General features: G+C 54.8%; 8 protein-coding genes across 8 annotated transcripts; 3 read left to right on the top strand and 5 right to left on the bottom strand.

The window, feature by feature from the left end:
• Nucleotides 1-191: 191 nt before the first annotated feature.
• G647_03705 (ribosomal protein L30) lies at nucleotides 192-458 on the top strand (the record flags this gene model as incomplete). The annotated part of the gene is made up of 1 exon (XM_008728050.1): nucleotides 192-458. One exon carries the CDS (start codon nucleotides 192-194, stop codon nucleotides 456-458), a length of 267 nt encoding a protein of 88 aa, XP_008726272.1.
• A 1,044-nt stretch (nucleotides 459-1,502) lies between these two features.
• G647_03704 (iron donor protein CyaY) lies at nucleotides 1,503-2,298 on the top strand (the record flags this gene model as incomplete). Its single annotated transcript, XM_008728049.1, has 2 exons — nucleotides 1,503-1,886; nucleotides 1,963-2,298. The coding sequence occupies 2 exons, from the start codon at nucleotides 1,503-1,505 to the stop codon at nucleotides 2,296-2,298; spliced, it is 720 nt and encodes a 239-aa protein (XP_008726271.1).
• Nucleotides 2,299-2,664: 366 nt separating this feature from the next.
• On the bottom strand, nucleotides 2,665-3,667 carry G647_03703 (uncharacterized protein; the record flags this gene model as incomplete). The annotated part of the gene is made up of 2 exons (XM_008728048.1): nucleotides 2,665-3,249; nucleotides 3,335-3,667. The coding sequence occupies 2 exons, from the start codon at nucleotides 3,665-3,667 to the stop codon at nucleotides 2,665-2,667; spliced, it is 918 nt and encodes a 305-aa protein (XP_008726270.1).
• A 592-nt stretch (nucleotides 3,668-4,259) lies between these two features.
• G647_03702 (uncharacterized protein) lies at nucleotides 4,260-4,649 on the bottom strand (the record flags this gene model as incomplete). Its single annotated transcript, XM_008728047.1, has 1 exon — nucleotides 4,260-4,649. One exon carries the CDS (start codon nucleotides 4,647-4,649, stop codon nucleotides 4,260-4,262), a length of 390 nt encoding a protein of 129 aa, XP_008726269.1.
• Nucleotides 4,650-4,695: 46 nt separating this feature from the next.
• Nucleotides 4,696-5,052, bottom strand: G647_03701 (uncharacterized protein; the record flags this gene model as incomplete). Its single annotated transcript, XM_008728046.1, has 1 exon — nucleotides 4,696-5,052. The coding sequence occupies one exon, from the start codon at nucleotides 5,050-5,052 to the stop codon at nucleotides 4,696-4,698; it is 357 nt and encodes a 118-aa protein (XP_008726268.1).
• A 3,394-nt stretch (nucleotides 5,053-8,446) lies between these two features.
• On the top strand, nucleotides 8,447-9,439 carry G647_03700 (uncharacterized protein; the record flags this gene model as incomplete). Its single annotated transcript, XM_008728045.1, has 2 exons — nucleotides 8,447-8,579; nucleotides 8,706-9,439. The coding sequence occupies 2 exons, from the start codon at nucleotides 8,447-8,449 to the stop codon at nucleotides 9,437-9,439; spliced, it is 867 nt and encodes a 288-aa protein (XP_008726267.1).
• A 1,303-nt stretch (nucleotides 9,440-10,742) lies between these two features.
• Nucleotides 10,743-11,623, bottom strand: G647_03699 (uncharacterized protein; the record flags this gene model as incomplete). The annotated part of the gene is made up of 2 exons (XM_008728044.1): nucleotides 10,743-11,493; nucleotides 11,571-11,623. 2 exons carry the CDS (start codon nucleotides 11,621-11,623, stop codon nucleotides 10,743-10,745), a joined length of 804 nt encoding a protein of 267 aa, XP_008726266.1.
• Nucleotides 11,624-12,435: 812 nt separating this feature from the next.
• Nucleotides 12,436-16,981, bottom strand: G647_03698 (uncharacterized protein; the record flags this gene model as incomplete). The annotated part of the gene is made up of 2 exons (XM_008728043.1): nucleotides 12,436-16,484; nucleotides 16,537-16,981. The coding sequence occupies 2 exons, from the start codon at nucleotides 16,979-16,981 to the stop codon at nucleotides 12,436-12,438; spliced, it is 4,494 nt and encodes a 1,497-aa protein (XP_008726265.1).
• Nucleotides 16,982-17,431: the final 450 nt, after the last annotated feature.

The following is a 17,431-nucleotide window of genomic DNA, read 5'->3' as shown; positions in this document are numbered from 1 at the left end:
AGCTCGCGGTGATGTACTCCGTACTCCGTTCTATGTAGTTCTGCTCTCACCTTAAAACCCCCGAATACCAGCTCCAGGCCTCTGACATAGGCTACAAGAACTACAGCTCCCTCTCATCCGCTGCATAGAGGTTCCAATTCTCAGCCCGAGTCTTCGTCCCACACCGCCGAGTTTTCGATTGTTCGACAACGATGTCCTATTTTCGGATCACCCTAATCCGTTCCGCAATCGGCCTCCCAGCGCGGACAGGCAATGTGCTCAAAGCTCTCGGCCTGCGCAAACGAATGGCAACCGTGTTCCACCCAGTCACGCCCTCCGTCGCCGGTCAAATTATGAAAGTGAAAGAGCTGGTCGCGGTTTCGGAAGTTGACAAGCCTTTGACGAAGCAGGAGGTGCATCAGGAGCGAGTGCCCGATGCGGGGTTTTACATCGAGTCAAAGGCGAGCGAGGTCAATTAATGGGAAAAAGCATGAAGACAAAAGTCATTACGGTATTGGTCCAGGTTCAGAGGAAACCATCCCGCCGGCCCCGGAGGTGAGCATGGCAGGACCCATGTCACACCTGTCTGCTTCAAGCACCAAGAATTCTCGGGAGGCCGCCGACATACGCAGCGAGAACAGTGATTTTCTGCTGGAGGCATGCCAAGGATTGTTGTGGTAGACCTGCACGGAGCCATGATTCTGCCAGCCTGTCTGCGCCGCAGCTCTCGAAATCATCAGGATTGGAGGACACGTACCGCGTGGTAAACACATTTGAAGGCTCCTCAGCAGTAAGATGGCACGACGATGAGATTGCATCACAAGGGACACAGGCAGCCGGGTGACAGAATGTGCATTGCAAATTGAGAAGCACGCATTTTTCTGTCATTGGCAAGCCTGGAGAATGGTCAGAACAGATAGAGCTGCCAGATGCTGGTCCCTTGGAACCTGCCTCGATGGTGGTCAAGATTTTGCTTTGAAAAGCTAAATGAGGGAAGCGCTGGCCAGGCCAGGATTGTACTTTCGGATCTCTCAAGGAGTTCCACTTTGGTTGATTCTCTTGATGGCGTTTCTGAGATGTTGGCGTGGTTATGGGTTGTATTCTAGGTAGCTGACTGAGAGTGCTGCATTCTCGGTCTGATGTCTTGATGCCGAAAGGGCTAGCAAACATCACACGCTCTCGACTGAATAGGCTTGTCACCGTGAAAGCGTATATTAACCATTACTCTCCACAGTGTACAGCATCCCCATATCTTCTTCTGGGCGTGATGCTTCTGCGAGCACGAGCATTCCGCCAATCACAGAGCTCCAAGCCTGCTTCTGCCGAACCGATTCCTTTGTACGTCATTGGCCGTGGTCAATCACCCTTCACACCAGACACTCAATGGTCGTTTGACCGTCACAACTTGCCATCTTCCTTACAGCGCTTGGTTGAGTTTCAGAAGGTCATCACAGCGTCCTGTCAGTCACGCCTACTCTTTTGTCCCCCTGCTCTTGCTGACAGCCTCAGCAGGGTCCGCGACCATGAAGGCAAGCCGGCAACTTCTCCGCTCCGCAGCGCGAGCAAGCAGGCTCAACCGACCATTAACAGCTTCAACCGCATTCAGCACCTCCCGCCTCCTTCCCGCGACAACCTCCCGCTACGCTGTGCTGTCGCCCGCAGAAACTCCAAGACAAGCAGCCAGCTTCTCCACTCACACCCTCCGGCACAAAGGCCTCCAACCAGACAGCAGCGACCCTCAGCCACCAAAGCCTGAAGCCACTCACGGAAATGGCCCTGGCGCGGGAGCAGCCCAGATCAGCGACGGCGAGTACCACGAGCTCGCAGATCAATACCTGAACACTCTAGTTTTGGCATTGGAAGATGTGTCAGAGCGCAACACCGAGGGAATGGAATCTGAATTCTCGGTATGTACAAGTACCGGCCCCAGATATGTGCTTGTATAGGTCGTATTGAATCCTTCTCACCTCTTCTGTTCCACAGGCCGGAGTGCTCACCATCACTCACCCCAAACATGGCACGTATGTGATCAACAAACAGCCTCCCAACCGCCAGATCTGGCTCTCCTCCCCGATCTCCGGCCCGAAGCGCTTCGACTGGGTCATCCCCTCCTCCTCGCAAGACCACAAGGCAGACAGCACGGTTGATGGCGGCGACGACGGGTCTACTGGCGGCAAGTGGATTTACCTGCGGGATGGGAGTTCGCTGAGTGAGTTGCTGAAGAGCGAATTAGGGGTGGAGATCACACCTGGTGGCGGCGAGGATGCGCACGGAGGTAGAGAAGGACCAGCCAAGAGTGGACTCAATAGCTCGCCTTAGGAAGGTCCTTTGAGAGGAGGCTATGGTTGGGACTTCTGATAGGGGTGCGCAATTCCCAGAGTCAAGCGAGAGATACCATGGGTAGCTTGGAGCGAACTCAGTGAAAGAAAGGGAACGATTTGAGCTTGAATTGTGTATTAGGCAGCCAACTCCCCGGCTTTGGCCTGAAAGCAGATCTCGTGGCCAAGCCGGGTCTCCAAAAGGAAGACGCTCCAAGTATGAACAAATTAGCGACACTTTTGTGCTCATAGCAGACAACGCGAAACATATCAACCCAAGAGGGTTGGACATTCAAGACAATGACCCCCTCCTGCTTCTGTTTCCGAGCCATGCTTCAGTCGCTCCCTCTCATCGTGACTTTGTCCCTCACTTCCTCTTCTTCGCACTGCCCCCAGCACCCCCTCTAGGTTGGCTCCCCGTCGCAGGCGCAACCCTCGGCGCCGGGGCCGCCTGCGCCTGTGGCGCCGCCTCAGGAATGCCCCCCGACCCGGCCATCCGCCGGCTCATGATCTGACGGCTCACAAAGCTGATGCCCAGCATCATCACCCACCCGGGCACCGAGCCCAGCGCCCACATGAAGTACCCGAACGGCTGCAACAGGCCGAATTTGGCCATCAGCCCGTCAATCGGGTGCAACAGACCGGTATATTCCTCGTAGTCCAAGTACCGGGATTTGCTCGCCGAGGGGATGGACACAATGTCGCTCACCTCGGTGGACGTCAGGTTCAGGGGCACAATGTGCAGCGGGGTGGGCGCGTCGGCGGTGGAAGGTCCAGACGAGGCATCCGCAGCAGCTGCTGCCGCCTTGGGGACCATGAAGTGGTAGATCACGGGGACGCCGGACGCCCAGGCCGTGCAGAGGACCTCGTCCTTTTCGCAGTCGAGGAGGCCGAGTTTGAGGCGCCGGGAGCCCGGTGAGGCCGAGAGCGCCGCGAGGAGAGGTACGGATTCCTGTGGTTGTCAGTTAGTCAATCAACCATCCAGACGGTGCGGTACCTCAGTGGTTAGAGAGGACAGCAGCAGCAGCAGCACATACATTCCACACGGTATTGACGGGCCCGCATCTCCCGTAACACGACTTGTTCCCGCCAGTCAAGTAGATCATCCACTCCTCCTCCGCGTCCAGCTTCGGCGACAGTTTGCGCTGCCAGTTGCGGACGTTGATCTTCTCGACGACATTTTCCGCGACTTTGGCGGCGCCGGCGTCGATGGGGTGGGGGATCTCCGGCACGGGGATGGCGGAGGGGACGGCGCTCGAGACGTACGACTTTGCCTTGTCGAACCAGCCGGCGGCTTTGTCCTTGAGGGGCGCTTGACTGTCGGCTGCGACGAGGAGGGGGAGGAGCGAGAGGAGGTAGGGGATGCGCATGGTGGTGGCAGTGGTGGTGGTGGTGGCGGTGGTGTTCGTGAAATTAAACCACAACACAAGCTGGGGATGTGGTATACAAAGAAGAACAAACAAACCAAATTGCAGCAAATGGTGGCACTGCACTCGCAACTGAGGAGAAAATGAAAAAGGTGTACTGTGTACAGCAAGTACCGAGTCCACACTTCGCTAGGAAAGGAGAACAATTTCCGAGTTTGCTGTGCCTGAACTTCAAAGCTGGATCACATCGGCGCCATGCTTGATCCAACGCTTCGTTTACAAGTAGTTAGTTATGACTTGATTGTTGCCCCTCAACAACGGCCGTTCAGTGGGTGGATAAGCAATGATGATTTTAGCCGAAATCGAGCCCCGCGAGCCCCATGATGCCATCCCCACGTGCTGAGAGCTTGCACCCGCTTGGGACGCTGCCTGGCACCTGGCACTGGCGAGTCTGGGGCAAAGCGGGAGACCGCCCGCGCTCTTCACAGGCTGCGGGCGGTTTGGATACTACAGTACCTTAAGTACTGTATTGGCAGACAAGCCGGTCCCTGCAGAGGTTGGACGTCCCCTCCATGCTCGTCCTCGTACTGTATCATTACATCGATTGGACCCCTATCTTCTTGAGAAACTCATCCCAGTCGCCAACTTTGCTCTCCCACTGCCAATGAGGCTTGTCTTGCTGGTATAGCTCAAACAAGGCTTGCGCAATATTCCTCGGGTTCATGACGGGATCTTCCTCATCGACAAGACCTCCGATGTTGACCCCGCCGACGTGGACGCCCTTGGGCTCCACCATTTGCCTGAGGCTCAACAGGAGATTGTACTGCGCGGCCTTTTGCAATGACAGGGAAGCAAAGTCTGCCAGCGGGCGATCCCACAATCCGCTGTTGGTGAAGAGGAATGACGGGTGAGAATGTGCCTTTGCAGCCGCTGTCGTCAAATGCGGTAATGCCCATGACGCCGCGACCCACAGACCAAGCGTCATGCTCTATTTACTCCAGTCAGCAAAGAGGCAAAGACACAGGGCCTGCTCAGGCGTCGGTGCCACACACCTTGAAGTCCTCCAACACAAAATATGCACCGGTCTGCCCGATCTTTGAGGGCGCGACTCTGGCGGCGTTGTAATATACCACTTCAGGAGGCCCGAATTCTGTTTCTACTTTCCCTAGAACCAATGCTAGGGCGTTGTGATCGCCGAGATCGACGGGATATGCTTGCACTTTGACGCCGGGGTTTGCTTTTCGGACCCTGGCGACGTCTTGGTCCAAGCGTTGGGCATTGCGAGAGAGCAAGGCGACATCAAAGCCCTTTGAAGCGAAGAGGGCGCCGGTTGCAACGCCTATGCCTGGGCCACTTCCTAGGATGACGATGAGTTTGTTGCCGGACATGACGGCTGCAACGGTCAGCAGAGGTGATGGGCAGATGTCACACCGTCGAATGTAGACTGCCCAGGTCCAGAGTCGAGCAGTTATTTATATCGAAGTTATGGCAACGCGTCGACGTTTGAGCTCAAGCTGAGTTTATGTATCCAAGATCCCCGGCCTCGGTGGAGTCATGCTATGATCTGCTTGAAGGATGATGCAGATATTGGGTTGGAGTCCCTTATATGTGCTTGGTCCGCCCCTGCCGCATCGGACGCCATGCTGTTTTTCTTTTCGGACCTCTGTGCTGGGAAGCAGGTTCAAGCGACCTTGCGCGAACGGTCACGATGCGGAGGAATAGCCCGCGAGGCAAAGAGCGACGACATCTCCAGGTGGCCTGTAATGTGAGGACAAAAATGGGCGGATCAGGCGGGCGCATCGAAGGCTGAGTGTTCAGGCCGCGTCGACGGCTCGCCTTATAAACACCAAAGGGGAAGTCCTAGCAAACCTATCACAGTAGTCGGAACTCGTGTTCGCTCCCCTGATGAGGTAAGTGCCGAATTGATATAGATCCAAGGGTGGTATCAAGGCTGAGGAGTGCAAGCGGCAAGTGTCCTGTGGTGTCCTGAGTGTCAGAGCTTTATTACAGATGGCGGAGCGGGCCCATACAAGTCATCTACATATTCTAATAAGGCGGCCAGAATGGATTATCCTTTCCGCCACTAACTGACCAGAGCTGATATGACACTCATGATGACTATTTCAGAGATATCTCCGCGGAAGACGCCTGTTGAAGGCAGCTTTGTTGCAATCTAAGTATTGTACCCCGCTCGCTTGAGACTTGGAATCCAATGCCCTACCATGCTATATAGCTACATGACGGCCTGAGATGCAGACTACTTTTGATATCCAGCATTTTTCCCGATGTGAGGAGTTCCTTGCCCATCGCCCGGAAATGCTCTGATAGTGACGCTGAAACTAGTTGCTTAAGGAGGGATGGGATCAGGTGTGAGCCCTGAAAAAACCACACCCCAGAACAGTTTCGCTTACCTCAAGGCTCCGGACCCGAGGCTCACTGCTTCTCGAACATCTGGCGAGCTTCGCCTAGAATTCATGCTCGAGTTCTTCTTTGATAACGAAATCGACTTGGTCATCGCGGCGTCTTCGGCTCTGGACGAAGTCGTCGTGGATGGCATTCATCACGTCGTGGATCGCAGTTACGGCCTCGTGGATCGTTGTTGAATTGCTCTTAACATCCAAAGCGACACCGTCCCCGAGCCAGCTAAAAAGACGAGTTTTGACCATGTTGTCCCTTCTTTGCGCATAGATGCACCTTCGACAGGGTTCTAGACGGCGATCAGGTCCTTGTTGGATGTGATTCAGAGGAATGGGAGTCCTACATTGGGACAAGAGCGATAAATGCAGAGTTCGACCGACTTTCACAACCGTCCCTTCAAATCACCAACTTTGGTTGACCTGTAGTCATTGGAAATTAGCCCCAAGTCCCACCATATTGCCAATGTTTGCAAAGTAGGGTTGCGATCTGGGGATACGTACGAGTCGGTCGATCCTGGCTCCTTGTCAGGACCCTGAAGCTGAGCTACCAAATCGTGGAACCGGTTCTGTAGGGCTGCATGTCCTTGTGCAATGCCTCGCAGCTGTTCAAGCTCTGGCTCACATTGAGCCAGCTGTCTCCGGAGTTGGGCACGCTCCTGGGCCAACCTGTCGGCATGGTTACCCTTTCGCTCGTTCTCTGACCAGTGGAACTGCATTAAGTTCACGATCTTCAGGTCTGCCTCCCGCTTCGCTGCCGATTCCTGTAATTCTTGTTGTAGTATAGACTGGTTGTGTCTGAACCCTGCAAGTGATGACTTGAATCGTGCTCGTCCCCTCTTGAACTTCTCCTGCCAATAGTATGCATCCTCCTCGGCTTTTTGCAGGTCCCCTTTGAGTTCGGCAAGCGCTTCCCAAACATCCTTATTATAGCCCTACCCCTATATCTGGGCGTGTCACGGGAATGCTTGCTCTTAATGTTACCCGTTGCCAGCACCTCGCCAACGAAGAGCAGTGCTGGAACCGTGGTAGATTGGCACTCGCAGAGAAATTTGACTCGATCGGCTGCTTCGATTTGCAAAGCTGGGTATATCTAGTCAAGAAAGGAGGAGAGGGCCTGGGGTGTCAGGCGTCTCGGATAATAATTACATCCCATCCATTGTCGCGTTCAGGGAGTGGTCCAAGATCATGCTGGGGTTCGGGTGAGCGTAACGACGAGCAGCGGAGGGTCTTTGTTCCAACTTGCATGCCGCGGTTTTCCGTCGACATGGGCTGGTGGTAGCTGAGAGCCGTGAGTCGTTGCAAGACCTGCACATCGACGATCTGGGACAGAGTTATGCGAGGGTTAGTGAGGCGTGATCACGCCGTCTATCCACCGAGGAAAAGAAAGCCTGAGGCTGCAGGAGGACGCGTTCTCTGGGTGCGAAGCGCGTCGCCTCGAAGTATCTGTGACTGGTCAAAGAGCACATGAATTTGAAAATCACCCCTGCCGACGGGTTCTGGACTCTCTCGGTCCGGATGACTGGACTTGTGCCCAGCGATCGCGCAGCGACTTTGGACAAGCGGTCAACTTGAGTCCCGGGATTGAACATGAGTCTCGAACCAATGTCTGCACTCTTCAGACCTACCTTTCCCCCGGCTCGAGATCCTTGTAGAGGTGCTGCCTTCAGCCGAAGGTCGATTGGTCACAAAATCATCCACGTATGATGTCTACCGGTGTCGCGCTGCTGCATTTCTCGTATTTGATGACTCCAACGTCATGTCCGAACAACTCGAGGTCAAGGGCATATGAAGCTGGTGGAAGCCAGACTATATCTGGCTCTCCAGTTAGACGCAAGAAGATGGGCGGATGTGTGTATGAAGACTTTGCATGACATGAGTCCACAGAGACAAAACAAAATGAAGTTGGTGCGCTACACGAAAAATCAAGACATGCTGTCAGACAGCCAAGATAGGCCGCTTTTGAGGGGTTGAGCCTGTGTCAGACACGGGGGGCTTTTGGTGGTCACGTGTTGGCGCTGCCCCTCAGTCACGTTTGGAATCTCGCTGAATCTCGCTGAATCTCGTGACCTCTTAGTCGATAATTACCCCACGTTTGGCCTTCAATCGTGGGGTCTCCGCAGAAGCCAGACACTGACTGCGCTGCGCTTCGCTGTGCTGAACTGCAGGAGGCCACCTTTCGCACACCTTTGTCGAAACCTTCACCCAAACATCGCACAAATCACCACTACAAACATCCCCCGAAGCGATTTATCCGCCCCGTGATTACGCACAAACAAATCGTCTCCCACGCATTACGAGAACCCTTCGATCTGTGACCCTCCACCAAATCCACATCCACATCCACATCCCTTGACCAGCCGGCAAGATGAGTGCAATTCGGAGCGAAGAAAGCGAACCAATCCAGGTTCTGATCACCATGCACGAAAACATGAATCTCCTTGACTTTGCCGGCCCTCTCGAAGTCCTCACCCACGCTCAACACGACATTAACAACCCAGGTAAGGAAAGAGTGGTGTCCCTCCCCAAACAGGATCACACGACACACGACATGACACACGACGCCTCATGCATCTCCCTACAGAGAACTTCCAAGCGCCTCAAACTAACACGCATCCCTGCCACAGAAACCAAAGCCTTCGACATTACCTTTGCGGGCCCGCAAGAAGAAGTCCTCACCGCCCAAGGGGTCACGCTGACGGCGCACATCTCGTTCAAAGAAGCGCACAAGCGGCTCCGGGAGTTCGACGTGCTCGTGGTCCCCGGCGGCAAAGACAAATGCATGGAGATGGTCAAGGCCGAGGCCGAGCCGCTCCCACTCATCCGGGCGTTCGCCGATCTCCAGACGGCGGACCCGGCCCGCGAGCGCACCCTGCTGGCCATCGACACGGCGAGCCTGTTCCTGGCGCACCAGGGCCTGCTGCAGGGCCTGGCGGCCACGACGCACCCGGACTTCTACATCAAGCTGGAGAAGGAGTGCCAGGCCGCGGCGGCGCGGGACGCGGGCGAACGCACCGACGTCATGGAGGAGCGGTACGTGGTCAACAACGCGCGGTTCGACCTGGGCGAGAACCTCGAGGAGAACCCGTACGTGTTCAAGAAGAACCGCAAGGGCAGCAACGCGCGCAAGGGCAGTCTCGCCCGCCGCGAGAGCAACCTCAGCAAGGAGTACCTCGTGCGCCGCCAGAGCATGAAGCTGGGCGGCATGCGCGTCATCACCTCCGCGGGTGCCGTCAGCGGCCTCGACGCCAGCTTGTACCTCGTCAGCGCCCTCGTCAGCCACGAGAGCGCCCAGGAGGTGGCCCGCGTCATGCAGTACGATTGGGTCAAGGGCGTGGTCGTCGATGCCATTGATGTGTAGAGTAAGAGTAGACTAGACAGCCAGGACTTGTCGGACGGACCGCATGCGTGTCTCCATGGCTGCGGTCGTCAACACGGACCATTGTGGCGACTGACGGGAACATATCACGCTCTAGGACAATCGAAGGATGAATCACATGGCAACGGAAAGGGAAGCTGATGTAGCAGGTAGATTACATGAACAAGAAAAACGGCCATAGCAGCCTATGGTCAAAACGAAGCGGCAGATAGAAAAGGAGACATGTATCGTGTACATTGTACCGTACCATGTGTCTCACATCAGAAACAGCCGTGCACCGTACGGAGTACACCCTCTCAACACCCTGTTCTGTGGCCGACGGCCAGGAAATAATTATACCCCGTAAATCCACAAACCACTGCTTTCTGTAAGCAGCTGCGTACATCCACCAAATCCTACAGGTACTTTCCGTAACTAGGTAGCCGGGGCTGCGACGTGGATGCACTCGGTAGAAGCTACCGATCGCGTACCGTAGTCACCGTTCATGCTCTACCCCTGTTGGAACACACATTCTCCTACTCGTACCGAGCGGGAGACCCACGTGTATTATGTGCCTGCACGTGTTTCCCAACTATAGGTATGTACTAGACAAGGCAGAACATAAAAGGCATCTCCAGCGCTGGCGGGACTCATCATCGAGGTTGCTGATATGGACCCGGTGAGATAGTACTAACGCACTGCGGTAGACACCACATAGCCCAGCCGTCGCAAAGCTTTGGCTGCGTTCGGACAGCGGTCTGCACGAACAAGAGAGAGTGGACATATTTCGAGTAATCCAGGCAATAACATTCGTGGCCCAAAAGCACAACCTATCGAGATAGCTACCCCCAAGCGGCTTCCTTTCCAAATGCATACCCTACGTAGTATATAAAGTACACTGCCCACGCCGAGAGCAAGAACATGCTTTCCGCCCGATTCGCGTTCGATAGTCGCCATGCGTCCGTCAACGTCAACGCCCGTGGATAATCACTTTTTGTTGCCTGTTTGGCATCCGAGTCCGAGACCGAGGCGGGCAATGCTAACTGCTCGGTCTTTTCTTCTCTGCCTTCGACTTCATACTGTATGTCTGGGGGATCGATTCGCGGCTTTGGTGGTCGCGGCGTCGACTCTCGAGATAGCGGTCTTTTGGTACACGGGGATTTGTGCTCAGCTTAAGCTCTGCCTTTTTGTTGGTTTTGCGAGGAGGAACTCCTCCTGAAGCAGGGAGGGGAGGGTTGCACGACGAAAAGTGTTCATCTTGCTGGACTGAACTGAACGGAACTGGTGGTACACGGACAGGCGAAACTTACTCTTCCGCGTCGCTCTTGACATTCGGTGTGTCACTCTGTCCACTGTTGATACTCTCGACGCCCAGGTTGGTGTCGGTGGTGTCATGCGTTTCTTGTGAGTCCGTGGCTCGCTCGATCGCACTGAAGATGCCGCCATTCGCGCGCCTGCCACGGCACTGGCTGCCATCTCGGACGTCCGGTATGCTGCGTTCTTCAATGTGCCATTGCTGGATGGCGCGGATGATGTCGACGGCAAGTTGCCCGTTGCGCTTGAGTGCAGAGGCCCAGTGTGATGGAATCTTGTCGGCGGTGGTCAACTGGCGGGCGATGGATGAGACCATCATCTCGCGCATCTCGTTGTCTTCGTCGGTTTCGGCGTAGATGTACTGGACTCTGCGTAGGCCAGGGTATGTGGAGGTGGTGTGGTAGAACTCTCGCACAACTTCGACCACATCATGGCTGAGCTTCTCCATCTGGAATTTCTCCGACAGCAGGTACAGCTCGAGTAGAGGGCCTATGTCTTTTTCGGTCTGGGGAGGACGGATGGATTTCGAGTATAACCAGCCCACCAGGAGCTCAAACGGGTAATCATCCTCGTCTGGGAGCCCATAAGACTTGTTTCCGCGGGACTTCTTCTCTTCGGTCTTGTCGTCGCCGTAGAAAATGGAGGCGAAGAAAGGCGAATAGTAAGTCAGAAGTCTTTCGTGGAGCGTCCAATGCGTCGAGTCCGGGCCGACGTAGATGTCGACGAGTGAGGAGGTGAGCAGCCTGCGACAGGTTTAGTGAGCGTGCCAGGGTACAGGGAGCACGGAGCATCAATTCTGGTTCGCGGCGCGGCAACGTACTCATGGAGCGGTTTCTCCTTCGGTGCCTTATTCTCTTGTTTCTCGTTGTCCATGACTGTGGGTGAGCGGCTTCGGAAGAAGCAAGGGCGGAGCGCAATTGATGGTCGCAGCGGACGATCTGCCAGGAGACAACGGGGGCGCGCGGAAAGGCAGAAGAGAGGATAGGGAAGAGCACACAGCTTACGAATACCAGATCAGTAAAATAGACCTCTCGAAAGGGTGGCTGGCACGCTGTTTCCTCCGCCCATCCTCATCTCCCATGTACCATGTCGAAGGCCGGCCGAACTCGAATGCAAAAGACGTCACACATCAAGCCACAATTTCAAAGACTGACCGTCCGAGGCGGGCCCCATCGCCTAAATACGAGTGATGACTGGCGGGACAAGTACGACACGGGAGGACAGGGGCGGCTGGTGCACGCAGCGACCCGACAAGGATGAAGCTCGGCCAGAGGCGGAGACGCAAAATGCAGCAAAAACCGGTTGTGGCAGTGGAGCCGATGATGTCGATCACGTGGCTGCCATGATGCAGGAATATGAGCTAGCCTCTTTCGGCATCACGAACGCGGAGGTTGTCCCTCCTCGAGCTACTCCGTACATCCTGGAGGGACAGCAAAAGACCATGTAGATTACCATGTTAAATTGTGTACATTGAAGAATCTAGGGTTGCCCAAAGACCACTTTTGTCGTGCCATTCTAGCTCAACCTCATGGTCAGTTTACGACCAAACTCGTCCGTGTCTTGACACCCTGCTCTCATCCATAACCTTCCCACCCCTTGCCCTCATATCCGTCCTGATCTCTCTGCATCATCCAGCATCCTCCACTCATCTCTATCCGTTGTATCCTCCCCTTTCTCGTCTCGATCTACCGTCTGTTGAAATTCAAATACCGACTCGCCAAAAATAACAAGATCAAATTACTCGCAATAAAAGCCGAGAAGATGCCCAGATCTCGCCACCGATCCCCAAAATGCAGCTGCAGGGGCTCGTAGAATTGATCCCCTACTTTGAATGCGCAGTACCGACACACATCACTCACATTGCTGACCAAGTACCCTGGTCCGCCCCCAGCGAAGAAGTCGCGCATGTACTCACCGCAATCCGTGCCGTTGGGGGCCGGGAAGGAGTTCAGCTCCGCGGCCTTGCACACGACAGGCAGGCCGTGGAGTTCCGTAGTGACCATGCCGGAGACGAGGCGCGTGAAAGGGTCGAGTTGATACAGCCACGCGCGCCAGAAGCCCGGGATCTGCGGCTTAGGGATCGTCACGCCGCAGAAGAGCGCGAACGTGATGACCACGAACGGGTTGATCAGGCTGGAAATGAAGCTCGAGGGCGTTATGGCCGCGATCATCTGGCCCATGGTCACGGAGAATAGTTCGGTAATGAGGACCATGAAGAATTGGTATCCGGCGCGGGAAGACCCGTTTTGGAAGCCAGGCAGGTAGTAGATCGGGATGAAGAAGCCCAGTGTGCAGAGCAGGCTGTACGGCATTTCGGCGCAGACCATGGCAAAGGCAAAGGGGAACTGAGAGTAGGCCTTTGCCGCGGACTCGCGATAGAAGATCAGGCGGGAGAGGTCGTACATGGGTTCCACTTGTGCAAGGATCAGTGCCGGGATGATGGTGACTTGGAAAATGACAAAGACACGGTATTGCAGGCTGGAGCGACTGTCGTCGAGCTGCAGGAAGGCAAGCCCGGAGAGTAACGCGATGGCGACGTGGTTGAACAGGCGCGTGAAGCCATAGTTCGGCGACCGCCAGAAGGCAAGATGCGTTCGTTTCGAGACGACTTTGATCTGATGCCATAGGGGGGAAGCATATTCACGCTCGTCGAGTTGGGGTGCGCCCGCGACTTCGCGTTGTCGTGTCGCTTTCATTTCAATGATTTCGGCTTTGGTAGTGGCAAGTTCCTCACTTTCGCGCCAGATCTCGCCCCAATCTCGGTCCCCGATGCGAGGAGCGATCCCTGCTCCAATGGCGTCGAGCATCCATTCCGCCGGGTTCGCGTCCGGAGGACAATCGGCGCCATGCTTGTGGAAGTATCCTAGGAGCACGTGTGCGTCCTTTCCAATGTCCCCGAAATATACTGTCTCGCCACCCTTTTGCAGCAGTAGGAGTCGGTCGAAATTCTCAAATAGGGCGCTATTCGGTTGGTGGATTGTGCAGAGGATGGCCTGTCCCGCAGCGGCGAGTTTACGAAGGAACCGAACAATGTTGAAAGCGGATTGCGAATCAAGACCGGACGTGGGTTCGTCCAAGAATAGTAGGAGTTGAGGTTTGGCGGCTAGTTCGACGCCGATCGTTACTCGCTTGCGTTCTTCCACTGAAAGACCGCTTTCGGGACTGCCGATGATCGCGTCCGCCAGATTCTCGAGCTCCAACAGGCAGAGGACTTCTTCAACGTAAGCATACTTTTGCTCCTGGGCCACCTCATACGGTTGCCGCAGGTCGGCGCTGAAGCGGAGTGCTTCTCGTACTGTTTGGGTCGACTCGTGGACATCAAGCTGCTCGGCGTACGAGGTACCTCGCTGGAAGCCGATGCCTGGCTTTACCCCATCGACCAGAATGTCTCCTCCGATGACGCCGATGTTCTTTCTGGCCGCCAGCACATCGAGCAAAGTCGTCTTGCCGGCTCCGCTAGCGCCCATCAAAGCAGTCAATTGCCCAGGACGAATATAGCCAAAGACATCTTTCAACAGACGCAACTGACCCGAGGGAGTGGGCACATCGTATGTCAGCCGCTCCCAAGTCAGGACGGCTTTCGACGTGATATTGAGCTCCGAGCTGTCCCCAGCATCCTGCTTCGTCTGTCTTCTCCGCTTCCGCTCTTGTAGCTTCTCATTCAACACTTTCCTCTCCTTGTTTTCCTTGGCGTAGAAAGTAACCGTGCGGCCGCCGGCACCATACTTGATGGTCTCCCCAAGCAGGACGTTCGTGAACAAGAAGAATGCAATCAGCACAACGATGATGCCAAAGTTCCGCCAGAGGTCTGCAGGATCGTATGAAAATCCCGTCTTGACATAGTCTGTTCCCGATACTTCGATCGAACCTGCTCGCGAACCCGGCAGAGTGCAGACTTGGTTTCCGATATTGCCGTACCCCGGCCCCGATGGTATCAAGGACTCGTTGGTACACCGCATGGTCAATCTCTTGAACTCGTTCATCATCATGGCCGCGAAGCCCAAGCCCAATGCATTGACATAGAATATCCATCTCAACCACACTTGTTGGCTCTGGTATTGGATGATATAACCCGAAGTAATGACGAAAAGGGTGATAATGACTGCCGCGAACTTGATCGCATAGTCGAAGTCCGGGCAGAGACATCCGATGGTACGGAAGAACAATGTCATGGACAGATAGCCAGTGATGATGATGAGCACGAAAGTGAAAAAGGCCCCTGGAGTCCGCACTAAGCCGGTCATAAAGTACACAATGACACTAAACACGAATATTTGTACTGATGCAAAGGCCAAGTCGACAAGGATTTGTGCCAGCCACAGAGCGCTTGGTCGATGAAAGGTGTACGCACGATGTTTGTTGACTATCGGTCGCCCGAGCATAGTGGACGCGAGTTCAGCAAAGGCCTGGAATGCATTGAAGAGCAGCGCGATGAAAAGGACACCGCCGCGGGTGAAGGCGCCAGCGGAAGTTTTGGGTTGGTTCAGCCAGACCGTACCGGTGATGATCGCAATGGTGATGGACGTAATCCAAGACACGACCAAGGAGAACTTGTCCTGCCACTTGATCAAGAATTGCCGCTGCATCAAAGCCCAGATTTGGAGATGGAATGGCACTGAATACACCGACTTCTTGGGCGTGTGCTTCCGCTTGGCTTCTCGGTGCGCAGCAACAAAGTCGTCGTAGATCTGTTTCTCCTGCTGGATTGATTGTCGGTACTCTGCCATCTCGGTGGCAAGTTTCTCGGCATATGCGGACTTATTGAAGGCTTCCACCAAAGAGTCCGGTGATGAAGGCGCATTTGGAGGGGATCTCCCGGGCTTGTATTCTCGCTCGAACTCGTCCGTACATCCAGTGAGATAGTCTGGTGTCGTCTGACGTGGCTTTTCCAGGAAGCCCAGTCCCTCGAAGTATGCTCTTGCTTCCTTCGCGGGCCCGAAGAAGACCTGACGACCCTGATCAATGACCATCACTTTGTCGAATTGGCTGTAAATGGTCTCAGAAGCCTGGTATAAAGACACAAAGGTGGTGGTTTTATAGATATTTGTCATGATCCGCAGCGATTTCGCGTAGTCGGAGGCTGTCGAGGCATCAAGGCCCCTTGTGCTGTTGTCCCAGCAGCACACGGTAGCCCGCGTGACCATCATTTCAGCAATCGAGACTCTCTTTCTCTCTCCGCCAGAAACGCCGCGCATGAATGGATTACCAACAATGGTGTTGATCGTATGCTCGATGTTGAACATCTTGAGCAGAAGTCGAATCACCCTGTCTTTGAACTCAGCCTTGCTAAGACCTTGGGGACGTTTGCCCGGTGTCTTGGTGTCGAGCGCAAAGCCAAGGGTCTGCCCCACAGTCAGTGTCGGATGGTGAACATCATCTTCCTGGTTGTAGACGGCTTCGCCCCTGTAGAGTTTCTCGAACGTTGCAGCATCGAACGGGCCATAAAGGACTTCTCCCTCGATTCCAGTATATCCATATCGTTGGTTGGCGAGGACTTTGAGGAACGTGGTACATCCACTGCCAGGTCGACCGAGGACAAGGACCATTTCTCCCGGTTTCGCAACACCACGGAAGCCCTGTAAGATATTGAACTCCTTGCCCTTCTTGCCTCTACCAAGAATGCTCATTATGGTTCCGGGTACGTTGAAAAAGTCGATGAACGCGTCGGGGAACACTTTGACAAAGTTTTTGACGCCGCCAATGCCACGCACGGTGAGGTTATCCCAAATGACGCCTATCCACACGATTAGTGGCCGAGACATGTTGCCCCATGCAGCCAAGCTTACCGATATATTTTGACTTGATGCCAGCAGCATTGTCCGCCTCACGCGCACCATGGAGCGCGGTTTCCAAGTCAAAGGCATCGTCGGAATTGTCATCGGAGGAGCTGATAGCTTTCTCCACGTCTTTCGATCTGAACCCCGAGGCTTTGGACTGGGTTCGAGAAACTCGACGACTAATCGCACTCAGCTCTCTGCTGAGCTCTGCAAAATCCTTCTCAGCCTGTTCGACGTTGACACCAGATGTTGTGCGCTGCAGTGCGTGGGCGTCACTTGATATCCGAGGTCTTTCCCATTGCTTTTCACTGGGTTGGAGTTCCTTGTCGCCTGTTGCATCTGGTTGTTTCTCGCCATGTTTATGAGATGCTCCTTGGACGTGTCCATTTGCTGTAGCACCATGTTGCTGAGCCGGGTGGTTCAGGCCCAACTCCTTGCACACGCCGTCAGCCATTGTTCTTGAAGCCGAGGCCTCCAGCTCCGGATAAGATCCACAAATGCTTTCGACCACTTCCCCCGCTCAGATGTTCATGCCGGACAAAATCTGCGGCTGTGCGAACCAACTCTGAGAATGTGATTGTCTCGAGTTTGTTGCAAACAACTATGTGACCATGTCCCCAAGATGGATGCTGGGAAAAGATGCCAAAGAAAAAAAAATTGGATCGCATCGAGAAAGCGGTGGGCGGCTGGTCGACTAGAGATGCCTTCAAATTAGCGAACGGCGATGGTCCCACATGCTCCTCGTACTCGCACGTACGAGGAGTTGTGCACCCTGGCCCTGACTCGGACAGGGCTTTACCCGGCTATGGCTTTCCGATGACTCCAACCCGATACTGTTACGTAGGTTCTAGATCAGGTATCTTGCGTGAGTGGAGAACCCAGAAGCTCCAAAAGCGGCTGGAGC

The sequence above is a fragment of the Cladophialophora carrionii genome, assembly GCF_000365165.1.
Source record: "Cladophialophora carrionii CBS 160.54 unplaced genomic scaffold supercont1.3, whole genome shotgun sequence".
NCBI lineage: Eukaryota > Fungi > Ascomycota > Eurotiomycetes > Chaetothyriales > Herpotrichiellaceae > Cladophialophora > Cladophialophora carrionii.
Note: the sequence above shows the minus strand (reverse complement) of the source record. Positions and strands in the feature narration are given on the sequence as shown.